At 49.0% G+C, this 24,440-nt stretch overlaps 2 protein-coding genes across 6 annotated transcripts in view; one reads left to right on the forward strand and one right to left on the reverse strand.

Annotated features, from left to right (window-relative positions):
• The first annotated feature begins 7,285 nt into the window (after positions 1-7,285).
• sp5l (Sp5 transcription factor-like) lies at positions 7,286-9,031 on the forward strand. The gene is made up of 2 exons (XM_028994239.1): positions 7,286-7,614; positions 7,828-9,031. The coding sequence occupies exons 1-2, from the start codon at positions 7,561-7,563 to the stop codon at positions 8,863-8,865; spliced, it is 1,092 nt and encodes a 363-aa protein (XP_028850072.1). The 5' UTR covers positions 7,286-7,560; the 3' UTR covers positions 8,866-9,031.
• Positions 9,032-11,810: 2,779 nt separating this feature from the next.
• Positions 11,811-24,440, reverse strand: part of arhgef25a (Rho guanine nucleotide exchange factor (GEF) 25a) — a 43,424-nt gene continuing 30,794 nt past the window's right edge. For all 5 annotated transcript variants that reach the window (XM_028993605.1, XM_028993606.1, XM_028993609.1 and 2 more), the window contains 13 exons: positions 21,735-21,841; positions 21,439-21,505; positions 21,082-21,185; positions 20,817-20,886; positions 18,635-18,724; positions 18,353-18,445; positions 16,629-16,679; positions 16,258-16,335; positions 15,000-15,191; positions 14,648-14,828; positions 13,264-13,487; positions 13,019-13,171; positions 11,811-12,110 (listed from right to left, as the gene is read on the reverse strand). In XM_028993605.1, the coding sequence (XP_028849438.1) occupies positions 11,994-12,110; positions 13,019-13,171; positions 13,264-13,487; positions 14,648-14,828; positions 15,000-15,191; positions 16,258-16,335; positions 16,629-16,679; positions 18,353-18,445; positions 18,635-18,724; positions 20,817-20,886; positions 21,082-21,185; positions 21,439-21,505; positions 21,735-21,841 (1,527 nt within the window). In that variant the 3' untranslated portion in view covers positions 11,811-11,993. The remainder of the gene's footprint in view (positions 12,111-13,018; positions 13,172-13,263; positions 13,488-14,647; positions 14,829-14,999; positions 15,192-16,257; positions 16,336-16,628; positions 16,680-18,352; positions 18,446-18,634; positions 18,725-20,816; positions 20,887-21,081; positions 21,186-21,438; positions 21,506-21,734; positions 21,842-24,440) is intronic.

Raw genomic sequence — 24,440 nt, forward strand, 5'->3', positions numbered from 1 at the left:
CCACTAGGCCACCGATGTCCCATTTAACACACATATGACCAGACATCCCCCCTCATCAGCAACACTGAGAAGATTTTTGCACACGGATAGAAGACACCTCCACTGTGTACAGGTACTTGATCAGCAGGCATTTAATTAAAAACCTGGAGCAGCTAAAACGATCCCATGTAGATCAGATGAAAGCGGCTCCCTGTCACACTTTGGCAGCCTCAAAGCAGCCCTGGTGGGGAGCCGATCGACGACGGGGGTGACATCACACCATACATCACAGGAACAGGTGCACTCCTGCAGATCGCCGAGTTTCTGGATGATGGGCCGAAATGAGCTTCCGTCGGTGACCTGGCGGCCGATCGGGTTGACGTTTTTGCGGGATTCGTCAGTTCACCTTCACATGGCGCGTACTTACGAATACATTCATGCATTTTTAATGCATTTCCAAATCAAACATTCCCTCATTAGCGGCTTTCACCCCCCTGCATCAAACCCGGGGCCGACATCGCCGCCTCGCCCGACACGGAGACGTCTCCATCGGTGGCGCCGGTTAGATCACACGCGCCGTGACAAGGCAGCTCGCTCCGGAGAAAGCAGGCAGGGGTCCGCGCCCGGCCCAGTACCCACAGTAACTTGACGCATGTGACACGGCGCCTTCGGGCGCCTGGGACCGCGACTTCCTTTTGTTCGCGGCCTTGTTCAGTGTGCTCGGCACCGCGCTCTGATTGATTATCCCGTTGTTTTTATTTTATTATTCATATCCCGGCGCCGTGAACTGACAGCTATTGCTGGGAATTCGCCGTTTTACTGGCTTTTAATGTTCGTGTAGCGTAACTCCTCGTCCCCTTCGGTAAATTAGTAATCATCCATTTTGAATGGCTTATTGGAGAGCGAATTCATGTTTTCCCAGCGCATGAGTGATTCTTTTCCTGAATGGCCACTTAACTTGGCTTCCGAATCTCGATGGTTCGAATCCCCATCTGCCAAGGTGCCACTGAGGTGCCTCTGAGCAAAGCACCGTCCCCACACACTGCTCCCCGGGCGCCTGTCATGGCCGCCCACTGCTCACTCAGGGTGATGGGTTAAATGCAGAGGAGAAATTTCACTGTGTGCACCATGTGCTGTGCTGCTGTGTATCACATGTGACAATCACTTCACTTTTTAAGAACGTTTTACGAGTGCGTTGTTTAAAACGCGAAACCGGCCCAACTCAAGAACGTAAACCTGGTCCTGCCAGAGTGCCGGATTGGTTCTCACCGCGGTTCCACTCCAGCTTCCAGTGGCGCATAATCAGCAGAAACGTATATATGGGAGCGAACGTATGTGTGGAAGGAGCTTGTGTCTCACTGCCTTGTCCTGGAGATCTGAAGAGTCTGAGGTCTTTAGATCTGCAGCCTTTGGAGGCCTCTTCAGCTCTCATGGCGTTACACAGATGATTCATCAACTCGAAGGTTGTTCGGGGCAAAAAAAAAAAAAGCCCAGTTTTCTTCTCATCACTCCATCACTCCATGCGGTTTTCAGTCTCAACCTGCATCACTCTTTGACAACATCTCTCTTCCCTTTGAAAAGTTTGGATCCTGTCTTCAGACATTTTGGCGAGAGGCTGCACTTTCCCAAAACTTTCTGCTTTTCAGGAGAGGGGATTTTCGTGTGTTCTGCCCATTATTAGGTTCTCCGGAACCAGAACCTCATTCACAGCGAATGAGGACCATGTTAGAACAAACAGGACCAAGGACCACGTTATAATAGAAAGTTGCTGATCCATCACAGGACAATCGTAGACGAGATTAGATGTTATTTCAGATGACTGCACTCGTTTTTGCAGAATCATTTCTCTTTATAACACTTTTAAATCGCTCGGGGAGACGACTGTAGACGCACTTTCGTCCTGGCGTCCAGCAGATGTTCTTCTCCAGAAGGCCACTGTTAGTGATATGCCGAAATATGGCAATTAAAACAACCAATATCCCATGATCAACTGAGGAATTCCTGGTTTTCCTGCACTCAGCTCCAAAACCAGCGATAAAGGCCGATAGATGTTTTAAAATTTTAAAATAAGTAAAAACTTTTATTGCTTTTTAGTAGTTGAACGTGAGCCATTTCCTTTTTTGTCTGTTGGTCACTATATTTGTTTTTTTTTTTTTACTTTTTTTTAAAGTGACTCTGAAAGATGGAATCTCTACTTTCATCCAGGCGCTTCAAAGTCCTGACACTCTTTCCTTTTCTCTCCTTTTTTTTTTCTGTCCACTTTTTAAACGTCTCTGCGTCTGTCAGTCCGCGGTCCCTCCGCTGCACAGTGCAACATTGTTGTACCAACGGTAGTGACATCTTGAACGGGCCGCGTCGAAATGAGCGGTTTAAAAATAAAGGAGAGAGCGGCAACGGAAAAAAAGAGCAAAAAAAAAAAAAAAAAACCCAACTCCCCTCTCCTCTCTTCACAGCTCCTTCGCCACCCTCCACTTCCCTCTCCATCCTTTGGTCTCTCGTCTCTCGCGGTGCGGGTGCATGTCAAGCGATTGTTGAATTGAAATATTGATGTGGAGTATCAAAGCGTGGCGTATCGCTCCTGTGTTTCCAGAACTAACGGAAGGGGGCTTTGATCACGGGCTCCTGTGATCTGACTTCTGAAGTTGTTAAGAGTACTGGAAAACAAAATGCAAACAAACTTCTGCTGCCCCTGGTACTGATAAAAGTTCTCTCTCTCTCTCTCTCTCTCTCTCTCTCTCTCTCTCTCTGACTGGGAAAGATGGGCCTCTCTCGACCGGCGAGTGGTCCTTTCTAAACGCACGCGGATGCCGATGTTTGACTGATGTTCCGCTCGAGCGGGACCTGGCTAAGACCAGGCGGCTGAGAACCCGCCACCACAAGCCTGAAGCTCCATCGTGGGTGAGCGAGAGAGGAGCGTTTTACCGACGTGACAGCCCATCCACGGGGAGAGGAGGTGTTAAACGTACGATTAAAGCGAGATTCGGAGCGACAGTACAAACGTTCTTCTTTTGGCATGTTTGCTGTTTCCAGCTTCCGAGTAGCAGGTAGCGATGCACACGCGGCGCGCCAGCCTCCCCCTCCCGACGTGTGTGAAGGATGGGCTTCTAATACCCGTCACGGCCAAATGTGTGTCAATTAGGCAGCCATGGCGGCCTCGCAGGGTCGGCCCGGTCACGGTCCTTGGGCGCCTCGTCGTTCCCGCTTTCAGATCCATCGAGGCTCAGGAGCGTAAAGCGGCAGGCAGCAGCAGGCGTCCGCGTGCTGGCCGTCCCCTCCATTATCCCTCCACCGTCACCTGGGGCCCGAGGGCCGCGCTGTAAAGTCGGCTGCCGGCCGCGGCCACCAGTAAAAGAGCCGCCGCTCTCCATTTACGCCACAGATGGTCAAGACAGCTGGGACAATTTAGTGATCTGAGGCAGTTAAACTGCCCTCCAGACATGATCATAAAAAACAGCTTGACAACGTGCCGCTTTCCTGCATTGTTGTCCGGTTTTAAAACCCCTGGTTAGTCCTCTGTGGCACGGAGGGAGGGAATAATGGAAGTTCTTCCCTCTTAGAGGGAGGAGAAAAAAAAAAAAAACAGATCCGAGGGAATCTCGAGCTGTCCTCTCATCGCCCCACGCATCATTCTTCTGACAGATACTTTTTTCTGTCCCTATACTTGACATTGAACCTTTTCCATGAGAGGCTGCAATATTAAGACTCTTAGGGTAGCCTAGTGTGTAACACACTCACCTATGAACCAGAAGACCCGGGTTCAAACCCCACTTACTACCATCATGTCCCTGAGCAGGACACTTAACCCTGAGTGTCTCCAGGGGGGGGGGGACTGTCCCTGTAACTTCTGACTGTAAGTCGCTCTGGATAAGGGCGTCTGGTAAATGCTGTAAATGTAAATATAAAATATACATGTAAATATTAAATATTAAAACTACATTTCATGGCTGGGGAGTCGTATGAGTGTAAGCCACAGTTTGGGTAAACTTGAGATATACACATCAAGCACATGAGTGTCCTGAGTGTCTCCAGTCGTCCCTGTAAATACTGACTGTAAGACGCCGGATACGGGCGTCTGGTAAATGCCGTAATTGTAGATCGTCTCTTTCTACTTTAAAAGGATATTAATAGACTCTTTGTACGTACACAAAACCAAATGACTTATCGTGGAACACACAGAAGTAGTTTGTTCCAGAAACTTGATTGTGACTATTTTTTATATATTTTAACAAAAGGAATATACTGTGTACTGTATACTAGTATACTGCAATTTACTTGTGTTTTTGGTAGGGTATTTGCTCTCGGCGAAAGGTCATTTACACTGATTTATTATCTCCTGACCATTACCTCGTAATAGATCTGTAACAAAATTTATAGAATCTCATTCACAAGTTCAGACCACGCCTTTATAGAGCAAAAATATAACTTCTGATGACCACCCCCAACTTTATTTGATTGCAGAAGACAGTGTAGACTTGAGCATGAAAGAAATTTAATAAAGCGAGTTCCAGACCTGCTGTTCTTTTGCAACATTCGTGGCACCGTACAGAGACAAAGGACAGACGTGAGCAACCAAGAACGTTCTACAAATACTTTGTCTGAAATGGAAGGGTAACAATATTATGGGAAAACGCATCTGTGTTCTTTTATGACTGTGGTTTTGTGAAGCATTGACTAGTGGGAAAGGAATGCTGGGAAATCTGCGAAATTGAACATTTACGTCAGCTAGAAAAATACAGAAGACGCGCCGAATTGCAGCAGAATAAAGACGAAATCATCCTTTCCTTCCCCTTCTATTGAGACCTCGGATAAATGAACTTGACAAATGCCGGGGGGACTGTGCAGTACAGGCCGAGCGCCCGATCGGCTCGCTCTTTAATGAACGCCGCGGCTCTGGAAATGAGCTTCTCCCTGGAAACGGTGGAAGCCGTATCCAGGTCTATTTAAATGAGGTAACATGGGGAAGGTAAGCACAACCACATGAGCATTGTTTCCACAGTTCAAAGTGAGGAGAGAGTACTTTGCACTTCAAAGACACTCATCTGGGAGGCAGTCGGTGGAGTGGGGGTGGCGGGGACAGGAAATGGGAATCAGGGTAATTAACAACTTCTGCTCGGTAATAAAGCGCATGCGAGGAGCAGCGAGGGCCCCGCCGCCGAAGACTCCCCGTCTTTCTGCTGCGGACCGACGCACGCGTTTCACTGCAACGGTGTTCTTATTGCGCTCGTTAATTACGCGTACAAGGTTTCATGCAACCGTAACAAAATGGCAGAACACACTCGGTAGTGAACTTCGAGATTCTAGAGTTCGTTCAAGAGACATAAATGTGATGGGCCAAAAGGGCCAAAAACTAGACTCTGGGTTTAAAGGATGATATTTAGCCGAGCCGGTGGTTCTTTATTCGTTAAGTCTGATTAGATGGGGTTGTATTGATTAAAAAACAGTGATGCAGAGCTTCGGAACGGATGGAAGCGGTGAATGTTGTTCTGTTGTGGAAATGGCATCGTCCTCATGCTGGAGGCGGGGAGGGCTTCTTCAAAGGGGGCCGAACCGTGTCTTTCTTCCCCCTCGCCTTTGTTGACCATTTGTAAAACAATTTAGTTAGCAAGGCCAATTTGCGGCGAAGCAGAAGAGGACAGGGACGACGACAGGAACGTCCCTGGACAACTTATCACCCTTCCCCGGCGGAAGAGAAACAGGCATCTTCACTCCTCAGGACACGTCTTCAGAATCGAGGAATTTGGGCTCACCAGATGGAAACATTTTACGTTTGTAAAAATATAAAAGCCCGGATGCTTTATAGATTTCTTCTGAATAATAAACATTTGTGACTTTAATGTTCTGAAGGACAAAAGTGGATTGTGATGCGGATGTGGGCTGAATGAGGATCCTGAGTGTGCGTGTCAATGCAGACGGCACAAAGCAGCCGGCTCTCCGGGGGTCTTACTATGCAAAGGGCCTCGGCGGCTTTTTTTTTTTAAATGTAGAGGACCCGGCACTGAGGGATGAACTCGGGACGCCTCCCGCATCCGCCGAGTTAATCCGGTCAGATGTGATGACGCCCCTAACTTGAACCCGCCGGCGTGAAAGTGTCACGCGGGGCGGCTCATTTGCACCGACTCGGGGCTCCTTTTGATGGACTTTTATTCCATTTGTGTAGGAAAGGGGAAAGCAGGCATGCGGCTCTCTGATGTCGGAGGTGCTGCAGCTCCATGCGACCCCTGCGAAGGTTCTCAGGGCAACGTGGGGGGGGGTTTAATAAGATGGTCGACCATCTGGCTCGACCAGTTTAGGCCGTGCTGGTCAAACCAGTCGACTACCTGGACGACATGGATTAATATCTGAAAAATGTAAATGGAATATTAACTACCAGCCCTGCAGTGAAACCCCTTATTCTACCCTGAAGGGGGGTTTCCTCTGGGGGTGTCTTCTGAAAGACATACTGTACCAGAAATAAATCTTGTCCAGACTGACTAAGGACGTTATATTTTTTTAAATTTCCAGGCTAATTAAATTACAGCCTCTTGTTTTCATTTTCAACATTGCTGCGAATGCAAATGAGAACATGAAATACAAATGAAGTAATAACACCAATCATAGTAATAATGATGATGATTTTAAAAAATGAGATGCATGAATAATGTAGATGAACCCAAATAAAAGTGGTGTGGAATAGTTGGTGAACAGCAGTGGTCAGAATTTTTCATGAAATGAAAGCTGGCCTGCTGTATCACACACACACACACACACACACACACACACACACACACACACACACACACACACACACACCCCTGGTCTGCCACCCCCCCTCCCCAGCAGCCCCCATTCAGGGGCTCTCCTGGTACATACTTAAGAGACCCCGTTGAGAGGATCTTTTCTCTATAAAGAGAAGACGCACGCCGAGCGCCCTTTGAAATGATCCCGCGGATTTATTGCGACCGGCTCCTCTTCCCGCTTCAAAAGGGCGGCCGGCGGTCGTGAGCGCGCAACTTTGCTCCAACTTCGCGGCGCGGAGATGCGCCAGTGATCCGCGGGACGCCGAGCGCTACTCCACGCGGCCAGGGCGCGCTCTACTCCGGTACCGTCTGGGTGGCGCGCGCTCTACTCCGGTTCCGTCTGAGCTGCGCGCGCTCTACTCCGGTACCGTCTGGGTGGCGCGCGCTCTACTCCGGTTCCGTCTGAGCTGCGCGCGCTCTACTCCGGTACCGTCTGGGCTGCGCGCGCTCTACTCCGGTTCCGTCTGAGCTGCGCGCGCTCTACTCCGGTACGGTCTGGGCGGCGCGCGCTCTACTCCGGTACCGTCTGAGCTGCGCGCGCTCTACTCCGGTACCGTCGGGGCAGCACGCGCTCTGCTCCGGTTCCGTCTGGGCTGCGCGCGCTCTACTCCGGTTCCGTCTGGACTGCGCGCGCTCTCTCCGGTACCGTCTGGGTGGCGCGCGCTCTACTCCGGATCCGTCGGGGCAGCACGCGCTCTGCTCCGGTACCGTCTGAGCTGCGCGCGCTCTACTCCGGCGGCGTCTGGGTGGCGCGCGCTCTCTCCGGTTCGCCGGTGGCGGCAGGTGCGGACCGAGCGCCGGACAGATGGCTGCGCTGGCGCTGTCCAGAGGCGACAATTTCCTCCACAGCTTCCTGCAGGTACGGTCCACTCTAATACACGTGCGTTCTTTTTTTTTTACATTTATGTGTAAAAATGTATTTCTTATATGACTATATGATGACACAGATTTAGACCTTTTGGCAAAGTTCAGATAAAAAGATTAAAAAGTAAAAAAAAAAAAATAATAAATTAATTGCATGCTTGCTTGTTCACTTTCACTTTTTTCACTTTTGCTTCTTTTGTCCACTCAGGATCGCACACCCAGCTCATCTCCGGAGAGTGGCCCGAACCCGCTCACTTTCCTGGCCACCACGTGCAGCCAGGCTTGGCAGGTGGGGGGTGGCGTGGGCTCCGAAGGCCCTCAGTTCCCCTATGAGGGAGCCATGGGCTCGGCTTCCGGCATGTTCCAGCTGTGGAGCAACGAGGTGGCCCCCAGCTCCGGCCTGAGCGCCCACCAGATGGCCTTCACCATGCCCAAGGTCCAGTTCCCCGGGCACGTGCAGACGGGCCTGGGCGCCCACTCCCACCACCACCACCATCACCACCACCACCACCACGAGCTGCCCCTCACTCCGCCGGCCGAGCCACCTGCCGCGTACTCCTTCGAGCTCTCCCCGGTCAAAGTGCTCTCGTCCCAGACCCAGGGCAACGGGCCCTACTACCCCCAACACAACGCCGTGGGCCAGAACTTCCCCAGCTTCCCCAGGCCGCACCTCGCCGGCAGCCACGTGGAAGAAGGCCAGCAGTGGTGGAGCCTGCCCCAGACCAACGCTTCCGCGCCGGGCCACCCCTTCTCGTCCCTGGGCCGGCAGCTGGTCCTCAGCCACCAGCCGCAGATCGCCGCCCTGCTGCAGGGCACCTCCAAGGGGCTGCTGAGCTCCACGCGCCGCTGCCGGCGCTGCAAGTGCCCCAACTGCCAGACGGCGGGCGGCGCGATGGAGTTCGGGAAGAAGAGACTGCACGTGTGCCACATCCCCGAGTGCGGCAAGGTGTACAAAAAGACGTCGCACCTGAAGGCCCACCTGCGCTGGCACGCCGGCGAGCGGCCCTTCATATGCAACTGGCTGTTCTGCGGCAAGAGCTTCACGCGCTCGGACGAGCTGCAGCGCCACCTGCGCACCCACACCGGCGAGAAGCGCTTCGGCTGCCAGCAGTGCGGCAAGAGGTTCATGAGGAGCGACCACCTCTCCAAGCACGTCAAGACCCACCAGGGCAGGAAGGGGCGCGCCGGCGGCGGCCATGCCCCGCAGCAGCATGACGCGCTGCTCAGCAACATCAAGCGGGAGTGATGTCTGGCCTTTACGGGACATCTGGGACCCCTGGGATGTACGGTGACCTGCCCTGACGCCACGCCGGACCCTTCCAACAGTCTCCTTGTAAAAATCGAACAATAACACTAACCGGTGGATCCTATTTTAAATGAAGAGCTACAATAAAGAATATTTATGAAGTTGAGTCACGTAAAAAAAACGAATTCCAGTTGTTACTTAAGCAAATTTGCCTTAAAGGAACGTTGCTTGTTTTTCTAGTCATGTTCACTTTTTGAGCTTTCGTTGATTTTTCACTGTTGTGTCATTAAAATTCGGCAAAATCGGGATAATACAATTCGATCTTGTGACGAATTGTATCGCCTGGTCTTTGCGTGGCGTGCATCTCATGAAAGGTCGTTTGCGTAGGACCTCATTAGATGGAGCGTAACCTATGTCATACCGCCAAAATTGATCTACTTCATTCTTCTTTTTTTTTTTTAAATATACCTGTCGTAACTTTTAATGTATCCTTGTCATCCTCTGTGTTGGTATGCAGTGGTGTGACCTTTAATTCTGCCACTTTATAGACTCCGGCTGTAATGTAAATTTTGTACATATGGCTCACAGCTCTATGAAAATTGAGATTGCATGTGAAATATGAATAAACGGCTGGATAAAACGAGTGCGCATCCACTTTTTATATATATATATATATATATATATTTTTTTTTTTTTTACAGTTTGCTTCACCTTTTGTTGCTTCCGAGAGCCGTGATGTCACGCGAGCAACTGACCCACCCGCCACATAACATCTGATGGGGATTCAGGCGTTAATTTGAATGCTAATTTAAACGCTCATTGGTTCCTCGGCGCTGTGGCAACTCTTTAAAGTGGACAAATGCCTGAAAGACACTTTACACCTCGGTGCAAATACCGAGGCCATTGAGGAAAAGGGACGGGGGTCGACCTTCTGCAATCAAGTTCAGAGCCGTGAAGGCCCTTGGTGGCCTCCCCTCTCATTTAATGGTAATGATTGAGTCAACGGACGGCGCTCTGGCAGTAAACCCCCCCCGCCGTGCGGACCCCCTCGGTGGGGACAGTGCGCCTTTTGATTCGGGCTCCCTGTGAAAGTTAATACCTCGAGCCCTCCGGGTTTTTTTCCTCTCCCCAACCCCCTGTACATCACAGGCGGGACCAGCAGCTCCCTTTCTCCTGCCAACAATGCACAGAGCAGGAGCGCATTGTGAGATAAACCGAGCAGATGTCTTCTCCTCATGGGGTCCCCCCCCCCTTAACCTTTTCATCTCTCTGGATGTCTTTAAAAGGCGTTCTCACTTCTCTCTCAATAAAGCAAAGATTAGAGGTTAAATCAGGCTTTAAAGATTAAATAGAAGTACTTCGTTTGTGCTTTTGAAAGGAGCGTAATCACATTTTTGAAATTTAATTCAAAAAAGTAAAACTTCAACCCTTCAGCCCCAACCAAGCACTCACTGTATAAATTAAGAAACATTTCTATATTTTGACTGATCATATGTAACATTTTCACAGTTTGAGATACTCAAATTTATGATCTTTGAAACATTAAAACAAATCAAAAGAGATGTTTAAATCATATTTTTTAAATGGACATATTATTTGAGATGCAGTAGTATTTCCTTTAATGGATATTCATGGAAATATATGTGCAGATTGTTTTGTACTTCAAAATGACATTTTATTAATAAGATCAAAGTGTGAATTCCTGGCAGGCATTTATCATATGCATATTTTTTTCTACTTGATAGCTCTTCAGTTCTCACGTCAGCAGGTACGTTTCAATGCATGCAAGACTGCTGGACCCCCAGCCTCATCCATTAAAACCAAGACTTCACTGACTGTGTGTGTGCGGCTGCTGAATAAAATGTACTTTTTGCAAGATCCACACTTTTTAAACATCGTAACAGGAAGTCAGATGCAAATGTAAAACTTTACGTCATTTACAGAAATGTACACACAGTGCCCAGTGAATAGAGGGGCTCTACATTTTGCCATGGCTCCTTGGCGACCTCTAGTGTAGAGGCTGGGTAGCGACACCAAACCTTCAATCTCTGCAATATGCGAAACACACGAAGCAGCAAAGTATTGTTTCACTTTGCTTGGGTTTAACATTTTTTGAAAAATATTTGTTCAGCCAGAATCCAGCATCTGGTAAGATTCAAAATGCTGAGTTTGCGTGTAATTGGTTATCGTGGCATTTACAGCACAATTAGCGACGAGTAATAGAACCAGCTGTACATGTTTGGGGCATGAGTTTCTGTTCTTAAAAAATGAAGAAAGGAAGGCAGGAAGAAGGAAATATACTGGCACCTGCTTTTTGGCACTTAGTCTAATGGTGTCGGTGGTGGAGTCGCAAAGTCCCGGGAGGGGGGTTGTTGCAGCCCAAATGTCATCCCATTCCATGATGAGTTGAAAATGGGGAGTCGGGCTGCACTGTGAGGGGACGTGAGGGAAATGGCGGTCGAATGAAGGCCCGGTAACAAAAAGTAAACAGCAACGTCCGTGTTTCCGTCTGTGTCCCTAGATGTCCATCCATGCTGAAAGGTTGTACTGTGGTGTGAAAAGTTCCAGGCATTTTCTCCATATATACAGATTCTCCCGCCAATCAAAGCGTCACCAAACAAGAAGAACAGAGTCATTTGCATCCAAGACAGGAAATAGAAAGAGTGCCTTTTACAAAGAGGCTTTGCTCGTGCGAAAGAGTCACAGTCCAGCTCGGTAGGAGGCCCAGTGAGGGGTCTCTGTCATGAATGTAATGGCCGCTCATAAAAGAAATACCCCCCTGCCCAGAAAAAAAAGAAATCACATTCCCTACAACAATGAAAGTCGTAGGTTTCGGTGCATTACATACATACACACACACACACACACACACACACACACCCAAGCACACAAGTCCATGTGACTCCAGTGACCTCCCAATACAGGAATGGTTATTTGTTCTTTGGAAAAAAAAAATATCGCGTCCTTAAAAACAAGGATATAATTTTTTTTTTTTTTTTATAAAAGATTAGTCATTTCCACCAGTGTCGGTGAACGGGAAAAGGCGGGGCTTGCCAAGAAAAGTAACAACGCTATAAATCAGGAAGAGGGGGACGTTGACGCTGCCCATCACCAGGCCGTGGCGAGGTTCAAAGGTCATCTTCGTCCAGCTGAGCCAGGTTACTGGGGCGCTGCAAAGACGAGAGGCCGGCCGGCTGGCCGCCGCCCTCTCCCATGAGTCCGCTGTGGCACCCGTCCCCTCCTCTCTGCCAAACAAGCAGACAAAAGCACAGGGAATTAGCTGATTTCTGCTGATCCACGACCACGCCCAACGAGGCCGCGCCGGTACTCGGCAGACTTGCAGGAAATGTCTGGCGCAGGTGTCGGGTGTGACGAGGAGGAGAAAAGAGAGAACGTTGCTTCGGTGACGACAAGCAGGACGTAGAGCACTTTGTTTCGCGAGAGTCGATGCAATGTGGAAAACAGAGCGGGAACAATCAGGCCTAATAGCATCCTCCGACGTTCATCTCTTTCCTGTTTGTTACGTACCGCCTCCCATCAGATACAGAGACGCCCACGGCAATTGTTTCCCTGTCATCAGCACAAGTTTGCTGTGTTGATGGACAGGGGTGGGTTTAATGGCAGCGGGCCGCTAATGGGCCATGAGACGCTATTATGCAGACACTTTAAAAATTGTGCATATGTGCTAAAAACATATTTCCATCCCACTGACCAAGACCCTTTATATTATTTTCCTGTTAAATTGTTTTCATACTTCATTTTTTTTTTCTCGCTTTGCCAGGTTCGTCCACCAGAGGGAGTTAGACCTCTTCTCATCCTCCTCTAATCAGAGACCCATGATTCTTAAACCAACGTGGCCTCAGCGTGTTGAGTCCAATTTCATTGATCAGTTTGGACGTTGGAAAATCTAAACTCTCTTAGTGACCGTGATTTAAGCAGAGCTGAAATACTTCATTACATCATTTACCAGACGCCCTTATCCAGAGCGCCTTACAGGGACAGTCCCCCCTGGAGACAGGGACACGATGGTAGTAAGTTGGGTTTGGACCTGGGACTTGTGTTATTACTCTATTACCATACGAAAAAAAAACTTTATTTATCCCTGATTGACAAAAAAAAGGACAGAGAGCCAGTGAATGAACGGGCACGGCACCTGTGTGCTGGGTTGGGTGGAAGGGCACAGGCCATTGGAGACCGAAGTCAGGTGCACGGCAGGGTGGGGGACAGATGGGTGCTGTTCAATGAAGGCCAGCTGCACGTGGGCGGGAGACGCCGTTTGGCTCGGGCGGCTCGCCGTGCTGCTGGGCTACACACACGTAAACATACAGAAAATAACGGCCATTTACTGTAAACACGCGCAGGGATGCAGATGCGGCCACTTCGATTTGCAAATCTCACCTGGTGTGGGACGTGCGTGTGGGACTCCGCCGGCCCGTGACTGGGCAGGTAGAGACTGGGCAGGGAGGAGTTGTGCGAGCGCAGGCAGGGCGTCCGGTGCCGGTCGATGGAGGCCGAGGAGTGGGGCCTGAGGCCGGCCGCCGCGGAGACAGGGGGCTGCATGGTGCGTCCCAGACTGTTGGACTTGCTCTCTCTCCGCTGGTATTCGATGGGGGACTGTAGTGCTGCGTGGTCCGACATGTTGAACACATTAAAATTCAGATCCTCGTGGAACATTCAGCATGACAGCATTACATTGTGTAATTCTGCCATTTTAGGAAATTCTATGTCATCATAACCTTATGTAACATAAGTATTGCCAATTTTATACATAATTATGTGCTGCAGTGGAAAAAAAGAGATGCCTTCATCCGTCACAGGCTTGTTGTGGTCCAACAGTGTACATAATCTTACTTCACATCTCCATTAGAAACAACTTGGTCCAAGAAGAGGATCTAAGGTGTCAGATGTTGAAAAATCATGGACAGGCCTGGCAAACCTCAGCAAGCAGTGTTGAGAAGCATGAAGAAATAAGCAGGGCCTTTTCAAAGCACCTCAAAAGTCGAACGGGAACCTGCCAACTTGCTATTTGAGGGATATTTACTTGTGTTTTTTGTATATGTACTTATAGTTAAAGAGATGATTAAATGCCACCATCATCCAATTCAAACAAAGGACGATTCCAGCCTGTAGGATCTTTCTAATTCTGCCAAGGACCACAGCCTCCCATCAATCCCATCATCTGACCCGTCACATTCAATTAGGTTCCACGACTTTCGGAGACACCCAGTGTTCCCTGTTGTTGAAATCGCTTGTGTTAGCATCTGCTAGTTTGCCATGACCAGGCAGATCTTAGCTAAATATCAACTCTGCATTGTATCTGAAATAACGCAGAACAGCGGAACAGATTAGGTCCAAGATGCTGAATCTCCTCAAGAAAGCGGAAAGTAAGGTGCCGTGCTCTGGAGAAAAGAGCTAGGTTGTTTTAGAAGCAGATTCTGTTTGATGTCCCTCGTTCCTGATGCCGTCAAGAGATGACGCAGGGGTGGAGTGCTGGGTGCATGAGCCCAGTGCCTCCATGTGATGTGTATAGAAAGTGAAAGTGAAGTGATTGTCATTGTAAAACACTGCAGCACAGCACACGGTGAAAGGTGTCCTCTGCATTTAACCATCACCCTTGGTGAGCAGTGGGCAGCCATGACAGGCGCCCGGGGAGCAGTGTGTGGGGATGGTGCATTGCTCAGTGGCACCTCAGTGGCACCTTGGCGGGATTCAAACCGGCAACCTTCTTACCCGCCAAGCCACCACTGCCACCCCTGTATAGCAATTATACAGAATCTCTCACCGTTGAGGAAGTTGCGCTGCGTTTCCAGGATCTGAAAAACATCGGCCACCCAGGCCCGGCTGGTTTCAGGGGAGGAGGCCTGCAGAACGAAGCGCACCGTGCTGCCATCAGCGGCCCGCGAGCTCAGCGCAAACCGGCACGGGTCTCCTTCTACATTCGCTTCCACACCCAGACAGCTCATCTGCAAACAGCCATGGATGAAAAAGCATGAGAAAAACACAGGTCATATGAAACATCACAGGACACACACACCTGCGGCCAATCCACGTGTGGCGGGAGGAAACCGGAGAGCCGCACTGACCTGGGGAGGACATGTACACTCCGCACACACACGGCCCAAGTCCGGACCCACCTTGATGCTGTTCTTAAAGATGTATCCTGGAAGCGAGAAGCCTTTCTTCCGGTCGATTGGCTCGCTGAAGATGACGAGCTGCTCAAACAGGAAGACCCGCCTCTCCTTGGCCCGTGACAGGAAGCTGCTGTCCTGCTCGGAAATGGTGAAGGTGTCCTGCTGAAGCAGCTTCCCCTGCGCGGTGATCTTACCCTGCAGAGGGACCAAAGTAGTGTTGTTTTGGTGAAATGTCTTCGTCAATGAACCTTTATGACGTAACGAAAACGAGATGAGACGAGATGTAAATGCTAGTCATGTGACGATGACTTTAACAAAATATATCATGTAATATTGTTGATGAATAAAAACAAGACTAAATGTGGTTTACAAAATAAAAACTAGATTAAAATGTTGATGAAAACGAGACGAGACATTATTTCTGTCTCCTGTGTCTCCCGTCCAGTCACACAGATGATGTCACTTCCTCAATATGTGGCATTGATTCGATTTCAGGAGACTTGTGGTGGGTTATCAGATGACTGGGAGAAAAGGAGCACGCGACCTTTAAACACCTTCTTTACAGTGAAGCGGATTCTTTACAATGCGGAGAAACGCGGCCACTGGAATAGACGTATTCTTGAGTCTGTAAGGTAACTATAATATTATAATAATACCCATTGTATGTGTGTAGATTTCAATTGTACATTTGTAGATATATACTTATACATATTTATTTTTTGCTGCTATTACCTCTGTTTTGCTGCCATTATTTCTGTATCCACTTTCTGTCGTGACAAATGCAATTTCCCACTTGTGGGACTAATAAAAGTTGATCTTATCTTATCTTATCTCATCTTAATTGTTTTAATTATTAAATGGGTTTGACTAAAATAAAATGTTTTGTCTGTTTTACTTGATAATAATACTTAATTGACTGGGTTAAATATAATCACATTACTAAAAAAAAAAAGTCAAAAATACAGTTTTCATTGACTAAAACTAGACCAAAATTGTTATAATTTTTGTTGACAAAACTAGACTAAAATAGTCATGGATGATTCTCACTAAAATAAGACTGAAACGCTCACACTTTTAGTCGAGTGAAACTAGACTAAAATGAGTCTGAACGTGTTTAAACTAAAACTAAAAGGACAGCTTGACGCAAAGACTAGAGAACTCAAACTAACATTAAGACAAGTAGAGACCAAAGACACATGCATCGTTCATGACCATGAGATTTACATTTACAAGTTTCTTTTTTGTGGAGGGGTGTCCTCACCTCAAACCCCTGCAGTCTGCCCACATTCATCATGTCGTTGCAGCGCTTTGGCACAATGCACATCACCTCCACTGCTTTCTGCTCCAGAACAAGAGAGAGAGAGAGAGAGAGACTCAGCCCCATCACTCATGAGCTTCCGAGTAACAGAGTGGAGCAAGAGTCACTAAGCGGCCGTCCCGGAGGAGCCTTCGCCCCGGCAGCACTCAGCGCAGCACGAGTCGGCTTCCTCCGGGCCCTCCATGACCATGATACTGTCTAATGGCCTGGATTTGAGCCCGCCGCTTGGGATAATGGAGGGCATTATCTGTTTTACCGGACGGTAATTGACGGTAATTTTTGTGCATGTTTTTTTTTTTTTTGATGAGTCATACCTCCAACTCTTCCGTGTCCATGCCCGCCTTGGTGTAGTACTTCAGAAAGTCCTGCAAGTAAAAGTGAGGGGGAGGTCACTTCAGCACATCTGGGAAATTCACTATTTTTTAGTGCTTTTATGTGTGTTGTTTTTGTGTGTGTTGCAGTTACACAATTGGTAGTTACAGGGACAGTTCCCCTGGAGACACTCAGGGTTAAGTGTCTTGTTCAGGGACACAATGTTAGTAAGTGGGGTTTGAACCTGGGTCTTCTGGTTCACGGGCGAATGTGCCCACTAGGCTACTGTTTTGTTATTTTTTATTTTACGGCATTTTCTCTTATCCTGAGCACCTTACAACCAGTAGTGACAGGGACAGTCCTCTTGGAGACAATGAGGGTTAAGAGTCTTCCTCAGGGACACAATGGTGGTAAGTGGGGTCTTCTAATACCACCCCCAATCACCCATAATTAGACCATCTCTTCTTCTTCCATGGCTGACAGGCTGAAGGCGTGTAGCATCAGATATTTGTTTAAAAATCTGTTTGCGTGGCTGAGAGAAGCCACCAATGAGCCCCGGCGGATGGATTTTGTGCCGAGACTGCTCTTTAGTATTCAGGCCTGTTGCTGTTGGGCCGTGTGACGCGCCTTAATCAGACATCACCATGTAGCACCAACGTCGCCCAGTTAGGCTCATTCAGCTCCGGCTGCTGGTAGCCTTGGCAACCGTGAATTGGGGTGTCGAAATTAATCGTATAATCGATGCATCACTATGCAGATGTGGACGATTCTACATCGATGCAGCGCAGAACCTAATCGATAATATCATAATGACGCGGCTTGGTGATTCTCTGGTGGCATCAACATTTCCATTAAAAAGCAGCGCCGGTAGTGACTGATCTGTGTTCAGTCCGCCCTCGCCTGACGCCACGGACGTTACTGCTTTTACGTAATACAAAATGAAATAATAAAAGGAGCACAGGAGCCTGGAGCGGTCTGCTCGGTTCCTCTGCTTGGTGGCGAGTCCATCTGCATCAGGACCGGGCCAGACGACTAGCTCCACCCACAGCAGTGCCGGTAGTGACTGATCTGTGTTCAGTCCGCCCTCGCCTGACGCCACGGACGTTACTGCTTTTACGTAATACAAAATGAAATAATAAAGGGAGCACAGGAGCCTGGAGCGGTCTGCTCGGTTCCTCTGCTTGGTGGCGAGTCCATCTGCATCAGGACCGGGCCAGACGACTAGCTCCACCCACAGCAGTGCCGGTAGTGACTGATCTGTGTTCAGTCCGCCCTCGCCTGACGCCACGGACGTTACTGCTTTTACGTAATACAAAATGAAATAATAAAAGGAGCACAGGAGCCTGGAGCGGTCTGCTCGGTTCCTCTGCTTGGTGGCGAGTCCATCTGTACAAACGTTTGTGTGTGTGTGTGTGTGTGTGTGTGTGTGCGTGTTTGTCTTGATAGCATCGAGCCCGTGTACGTGTGTGTGTGTGTGTGTTTTATTCCATACTGACTTTTGCTGGTTTTGCCTGGGAGCGCATGCATGTGTGTGTGCGTGTGTTCCATCAGGATGTGATGTGTGTTTGTTCCCTGCTTGTGTGCAATGTGTGCGTTTGTGTTTACACGATAAAATGGACGTGTTTGGCTGTGTGGCTGTGAGCGTCTGTTGGTATAGTCGTTTTCTTTGCGTGTGTGTGTGTGTGTGTGTGTGTGTGTGTGTGTGTGTTTGTGGTCCTGGTCTCACCTTGAGCAGCAGCTGGTACTTCATAATGCGCTGCACCGGCTTGATCAGCAGATCGTTCAGCTGCAACCTGTGGCCCAACTGCTGCTTCAGCTCCTGCACACACACGAAGGCAGCGATAAATACACACACACACACACACACACCCTTCTGTACCGTATTAATAGAGTATCTAGATTAGATTGACTTGTGTTTACATTCTGTATGTACGGGAATAATTATCAGAATGAAGCATGAAAGCCCTCTGTCCACATGGCTCAGGTCACATGGTGGGGACCCGCTCACCTCGAAGTAGGTGTCGATGTACTCCGACACGATGTGCTCCGACTTGGGTTTGTTCTGGCAATAAACCACGTACATGTGGAGGCGCCGCTCCTGCAAGTCAAACACAGAGGGAAGGCGGCGGTTTACTCGGATCTCGCGTCCTGGCCGAAGTTCGTGGCTCAGGAGGCTTCAGAAAATACGTGGCACCCACTTGGCGGCCGCCTTGCTTAGAAACGAGTCGGGGCAACACTGGCCGAGTACCCTCATCCTGCATTATGCAAAATATCATTTAAACGTGGATCCTGTTGTGTATTGTGTTGTTCTGACTGTCGTGTCGCGGATTCACAGTGGTGTGTAAACACACTACATGCACGTACATACACAAGAACTGGCACACGGTGGACGGTGAATGTAACTGTGTTTTTTTTTGTTGAAGACAACCAAAACCTGCTTGGCGCACGGCATCATGGTGTATCCTGAGGAAGGGGTGGTTAAGGGCAGCGGTGGCCTAGCGCTTATGGAAGCAGCCCCGTAATCAGAAGGTTGCCGGTTCGAATCCCGATCCGCCGAGGTGCCACTGAGGTGGCACTAAACGAAAGCACCGTCCCCACACACTGCTCTCCGGGCGCCTGTCATGGCTGCCCACTGCTCGCCAAGGGTGATGGTTAAATGCAGAGGACACATTTCACTGAGGCGGGGCGTTATCCTTGTTAGTTAGTATGTTGTGCGACCCAGCTGTAGTAGTTCTGTTTTAAATAGGTGGAATTACCAGAAATGCTTTGTATTTAGTTCTTTATATAATTTATGATACTGTTTCTTGTCCTGTGTTTTACCAAACACATACATCCATGGATTTTTTTTTTCCCCGTGGGAACAATAACCTTTTTTTCTGAGTTTCACCCTACATTTTGCCTCCCTGCTGCCTCATTCCATCAATCTCCAAGACTATTGACACCCTCCCATTTTTACGATGTCATACAAATGGATCTCATGTACTACGATAAAGCAGATTTCAGGTAAATGGTTTTCTGTTGATGTGCAATTATTTCTGACACCCAGAAGATGAACTTCTGGGTGATATTTTTATAAACCAACTTTAAAAGGGGGAGGGGTTTGTAGGCGTGATTGACAGTTGTAACGTTATTTCCTCATTCTGGTCAATATCTCCTCCGTACATATACACAGGTCTGCTATTACTATTCATTCAAGGGGCTTACTATTACATGGGTGAACTATTTCTTCACTTTATTCGCACCACGGGAACTGTAGGAGCACTCGATCGTCAGGCCAGGGTTTAATTCTCATTTTTGTACATGGACCTAAAACCCCGGGTCCAGCCAGTGCCGTGCGGTGGAAATGCGACCCTTCCTGAGAAAAGGAGACACAACCCAGCAATAAAGTGGAGAAGAAAGGAGAGAGAACCGGAGCCCAGGAAGGGTGGAAGGGGAGACTGGCACCCTCGGCATTGCCACGACTCTCCCCTCGCTGGGTTTCATTAGACCACCGGTTCCCAGTCTGCTTGTTTTCACAGTTTGACACCACGTTTGGATTTCAGTTATGAGGTTTTTTCGCCCCTCCTTTCTTATTCCCCTCCAGTCTTTTAAAGTTAATTACCCCAACGGCTCCATCTTATTAAACTGTTACCAGGGCATTTTTTTTGCCAGATGGAGGGCTTAAGTGTTTAACTGTATTACATTTCAATCGGTGTAGTAAAACGAGGAGGCTCGTTCCTCCCCAACCATGTTTCTGGGACAACCGTGTCCTCCGGTCACCACGCACCGCGGAACCCAGGAACACGCCGCGGCGCCATGTTTGTTATTCCCTGTTTTGTTCCTAGGAGGCCTTTGGTCTGCCCGTTTTATTTTTCACTCCAGTTTCCTGACCAGGCTGCTCCTGTTGGAGGCGAGCCAGTCAACACACACGCACACACACACACACACACACACACACACACACACACACTCACACGTACAGATCTCTCGTACATCTAAGGGGTATCAATAACAGGAGTGGACGAGTGGAACAGAAATAGCGAGTATAAACAGGGCCTGTGCTTGTGTGTGTGCTGCTATGTATAAAGAGTTCTGTATTTTCTCACCACTGTTTACTGGCTTTACAGACAGAGAAAGTGTGTGTGTTGGTGTCTGTGTGTGTGTGTGTGTTTGTCCCTCCTGGGCCATGAGGAAAGTGTCCTGCCACTCACATGCTTGATGAAGAGCTGTGCCAGTCGCCTTGGCTCGGCCACACACTTCTCCAGCTCACCCAGGAAGTAGCTGCAATAGAGACAGACCGGTGACTCTCAAAACACACACACACACACACACACACACACACAGGGAAAGCCTAGATTTGGCAAGAAACAGCAACGCAGACAAAGGAGCAAAGTCAAGCAGGCAAAGTGGTAAAGCACCCAAGCTCTCTGGCAACACACACACACACACACACACAGCCATCTGTGCAATACCCACTCTTTATGCCAGTCGTATATCTGGTGGATGTTCCCAAACACTATCTTGTCCTTCCCTTTCATGTCTTCAGGAACGCCCTTGGCACCCATGGTGGCCATGTAGCCCTGCAGAGGGTCGAGAGGTCAGAGAGGAACAGAGGGACCATAACAATACCGGTGACGGTATTTCCAGCCGGTGGGATATTATTGATCTCTGATTCTGGAGCTCGATGGCATTAAGCCTATCCTCCCATCATCTGCTAATAGCTGCTTCTGGAAGAACCCCAATGAAGCTGGCCTGATGCCCCATGGAGGGCGGGGTCGGGACATTCACAACACTATAGTCCTCCACTAGACTCCACCCTCGCACCCTCCTTACCTCCACTATGAGCCCCAGGTCGTCTACGTACATCTTCTCCGTCTCTATAAGCTCCGTCAGCACGTACCTGCAACACCAGGACGGATGATCTGCACACCGTTTACATATCAAACATGAAGCGGCTGCTAAAAATGGGACCGTGAGTCACCAGGAGCGGAGCGGCTTGGTAACGTAGGCCTGGTAAATCCAGACTGTCTTATGTCCTTTAGGTGGACAAGGTTTTGAAAGGTTTATTTATGCATTAAGAATTGATTCGTTTCGTAGTTATTACGACAGAGGGGATAGGAAACACATACATGCTCTTCTCCAAGGCACTCCTCCTCTCCTCCTCGCTGTCCGCGGTGGCTGACGATTGGCTGGAGGCGTCGTCCTCCTCCGCCAGGGGGCCGGCGGGAGCCACGTGCTGTTTGGAGGACACGCGGCCAGATTAAAGACAGCACGCCCGGGAGATGGATGGGAAAGAGGAGCCGGCGTGAGGGCCGGGGAGGGGAAGATAAGATTTGGGAGCGCAGGTTGCCTGGGTGACAGGACCAGAGCTGGCAGCGGTGACGGCAAGAGAATGATGGACGTGGCCCATCAACAGCGCTACATGCACCCCGCTTCCGTAAACAGCGCGTAAACATGTGGTTTGTGCAGCTAAATGGACTTAAAATGTGCATTTACATTTACATTCACTGCATTTACCAGACGTCCTTATCCAGAGCGCCTCACAGTCAGTAGTTACACAGTCAGTAGTGGAGACACTCAGGGTAGTAAGTGGGGTTTGAACCTGGGCCTTCTGGTTCATAGGCGAGTGTGTTACCCACTAGGCCACCACCACCCCGTATTCTCGCCTGAACATTGCGGTGCGTTCACATTGAGTCGTTTAACGATCAATACCGGCCAGGACGCAGCACTAAAGTCCACCGAGTACAGAGACACGCCATCGGCACACTGCGTGGAACTTGGCAACGTAGACGTTTACTCAGGGATTTGTTCAGCACAGTCACTCTTCCTCGTATCTCGTTTTGTCATTGGTGGACCTTATTAAAAAAAAAAACCTTCAAACATTCAATATAAACTATAAACTGAATAGTCTCATTAAGACATTTTTTTTTTTAATTCATTCAATACAAAACGTAAAAAGTGAAACATTTAGAAACCCATTATCTGAATTGATTCGAATATTTCTTATGCTAAATCAAATTTGGATGCACAATACAGAAATTAAAAATGTTTTTTTAAAAGGCATTCGTTATTAATCAGACAGCAACATTATGAATATATATATATATATATATATATGTGTGTGTGTGTGTGTGTGTGTGTGTGTGTGTGTGTGTGTGTGTGTGTATACATGTATTATTTGTTATTGTTTTAGAATGTTTCTATATAGATAAGCATGGATTTTTGTAGCTCCTGATCGTGAACTTGCCTCTGACATCACCTCTCAGAGCCCTGCAACGTGTCGTTTTTAAACCTTCTGGTCAGGCGGTGGAACCCTGACCCCAGCCGTTAGATAAGAGGCTGATCGGATCTTCTCAAAACGAGCTCTGCGGCGCACGGGCCGTAAACAGCGCCCACCCATCCATCCTTCTTTCCTTCCGTACGGTCTATTATTCCATTACTCAGCCGGCCCCTGTGCATGACGTCTGCACCCTCCTCGCTGAGCACACGGCGGAAGCCACATCGCCTTGGACACCTGATACAGCGCGGCCAGACAGAAGCCAGCTAGTGACTATGTGTGTGTGTGTGTGTGTGTGTGTGAGTGTACTCTGGGTTTGGTCATTTTCCAGAAACTGTTGAAAACGGTGAAATCCGACAACAGACTCGCACCTTGGTGCGTTTCAGCTCATCGCTAGATAATATTTCATGCGTCTGACAAAAAGGCTGATCATTTCCTCTCAAGGGTGTGAGTTGTGATGTACAAACAGGCAACAAGGCCGAATGCGATGGCACAGACACACACACACACTCGATAGAAAGCCTCCCTGTGCTTGATTAGAATCTGAGAATAATTGTCTGAGAGGCGGTTTGAAGAAGCTGACGCTGGCTGATGTCCTCAGACGGCTAACAGCAGAGTTGTGGGAGAGAGTGTGTGTGTGTGTGTGTGTGTGTGTTTGCACGGACCTCTGCATCCCCTCACCCAGATTGGTGCTCCTGGTTCCATGTGACAGGTCTCTCCCTCACTGCCATAATCTCTTCCAGATGTGAGCTGGAGGGGACCAAAGGTAAAGCCCCGCCCCTTTTCTTTTTATTCCGCTTGTTTTCTTTCTCTACCCAGAAGTCCCGTTTAATCTGCTGCAGTTTTAATAAAAGCTGAGGTCAGACGTCTTGCTTTCCCTGCAGGAAATGATTCTAAAGTTGGGTCGTCGGATGCGGTGGGGGGGGTAATGTAAGCCCGTTTCTTTCTCTCTGCCTTGTCGGGCTGGTAGTAAATCCCCCTCTTCTAGGACGGAGTGAGCGAAGCGGTTTCCCCTTCGCTTACACGCGAGTCCCGGGAATTTTCCATCCTCCGATGAACAATAAACACGAATGCAGCGTAGCCCTCGTGGCCTACGGTGGCGGGTCAAGAGGGACGGGCCGGAGAGGGAGTGGGAACCACGGTCGGACACCGACTGCCGGGCTGAGGGAGGCGGGGCCGCAGGCTTTCTGCAGCAGTGCAGAAATATTTGCGGGGTCACGACCCCCCCGCTCTCTCGCTCTCTTTCTCTCCCCTTTCCCCAGGAAGCAGTGTGTGAGGAGGTCCTTGCTCATGCACGATATTCAAATGGGCTGTTGCTAAGGCAACGGCTAATGGCACATCAAAAACGAACGACGCGGATGTCCAGGGAAGACTCACCGAACGACGACCGTATTTTACCATCTTTGATCTGGGGTCTCTGTAATACGCCCGGCGCGTCACTCACGTCCACATCTGGTTTCGTTCTTCGTTCATCTGGCTTCATAAAGCACATCAAAGGTCTACCATTCGCCCTGCCGCTCGCCGTTACCGCGCCTCGCTCTTAGACAGGACACAGTTC

Source organism: Denticeps clupeoides, chromosome 10 (assembly GCF_900700375.1).
Source record: "Denticeps clupeoides chromosome 10, fDenClu1.1, whole genome shotgun sequence".
In the NCBI taxonomy this organism is placed as follows: domain Eukaryota; kingdom Metazoa; phylum Chordata; class Actinopteri; order Clupeiformes; family Denticipitidae; genus Denticeps; species Denticeps clupeoides.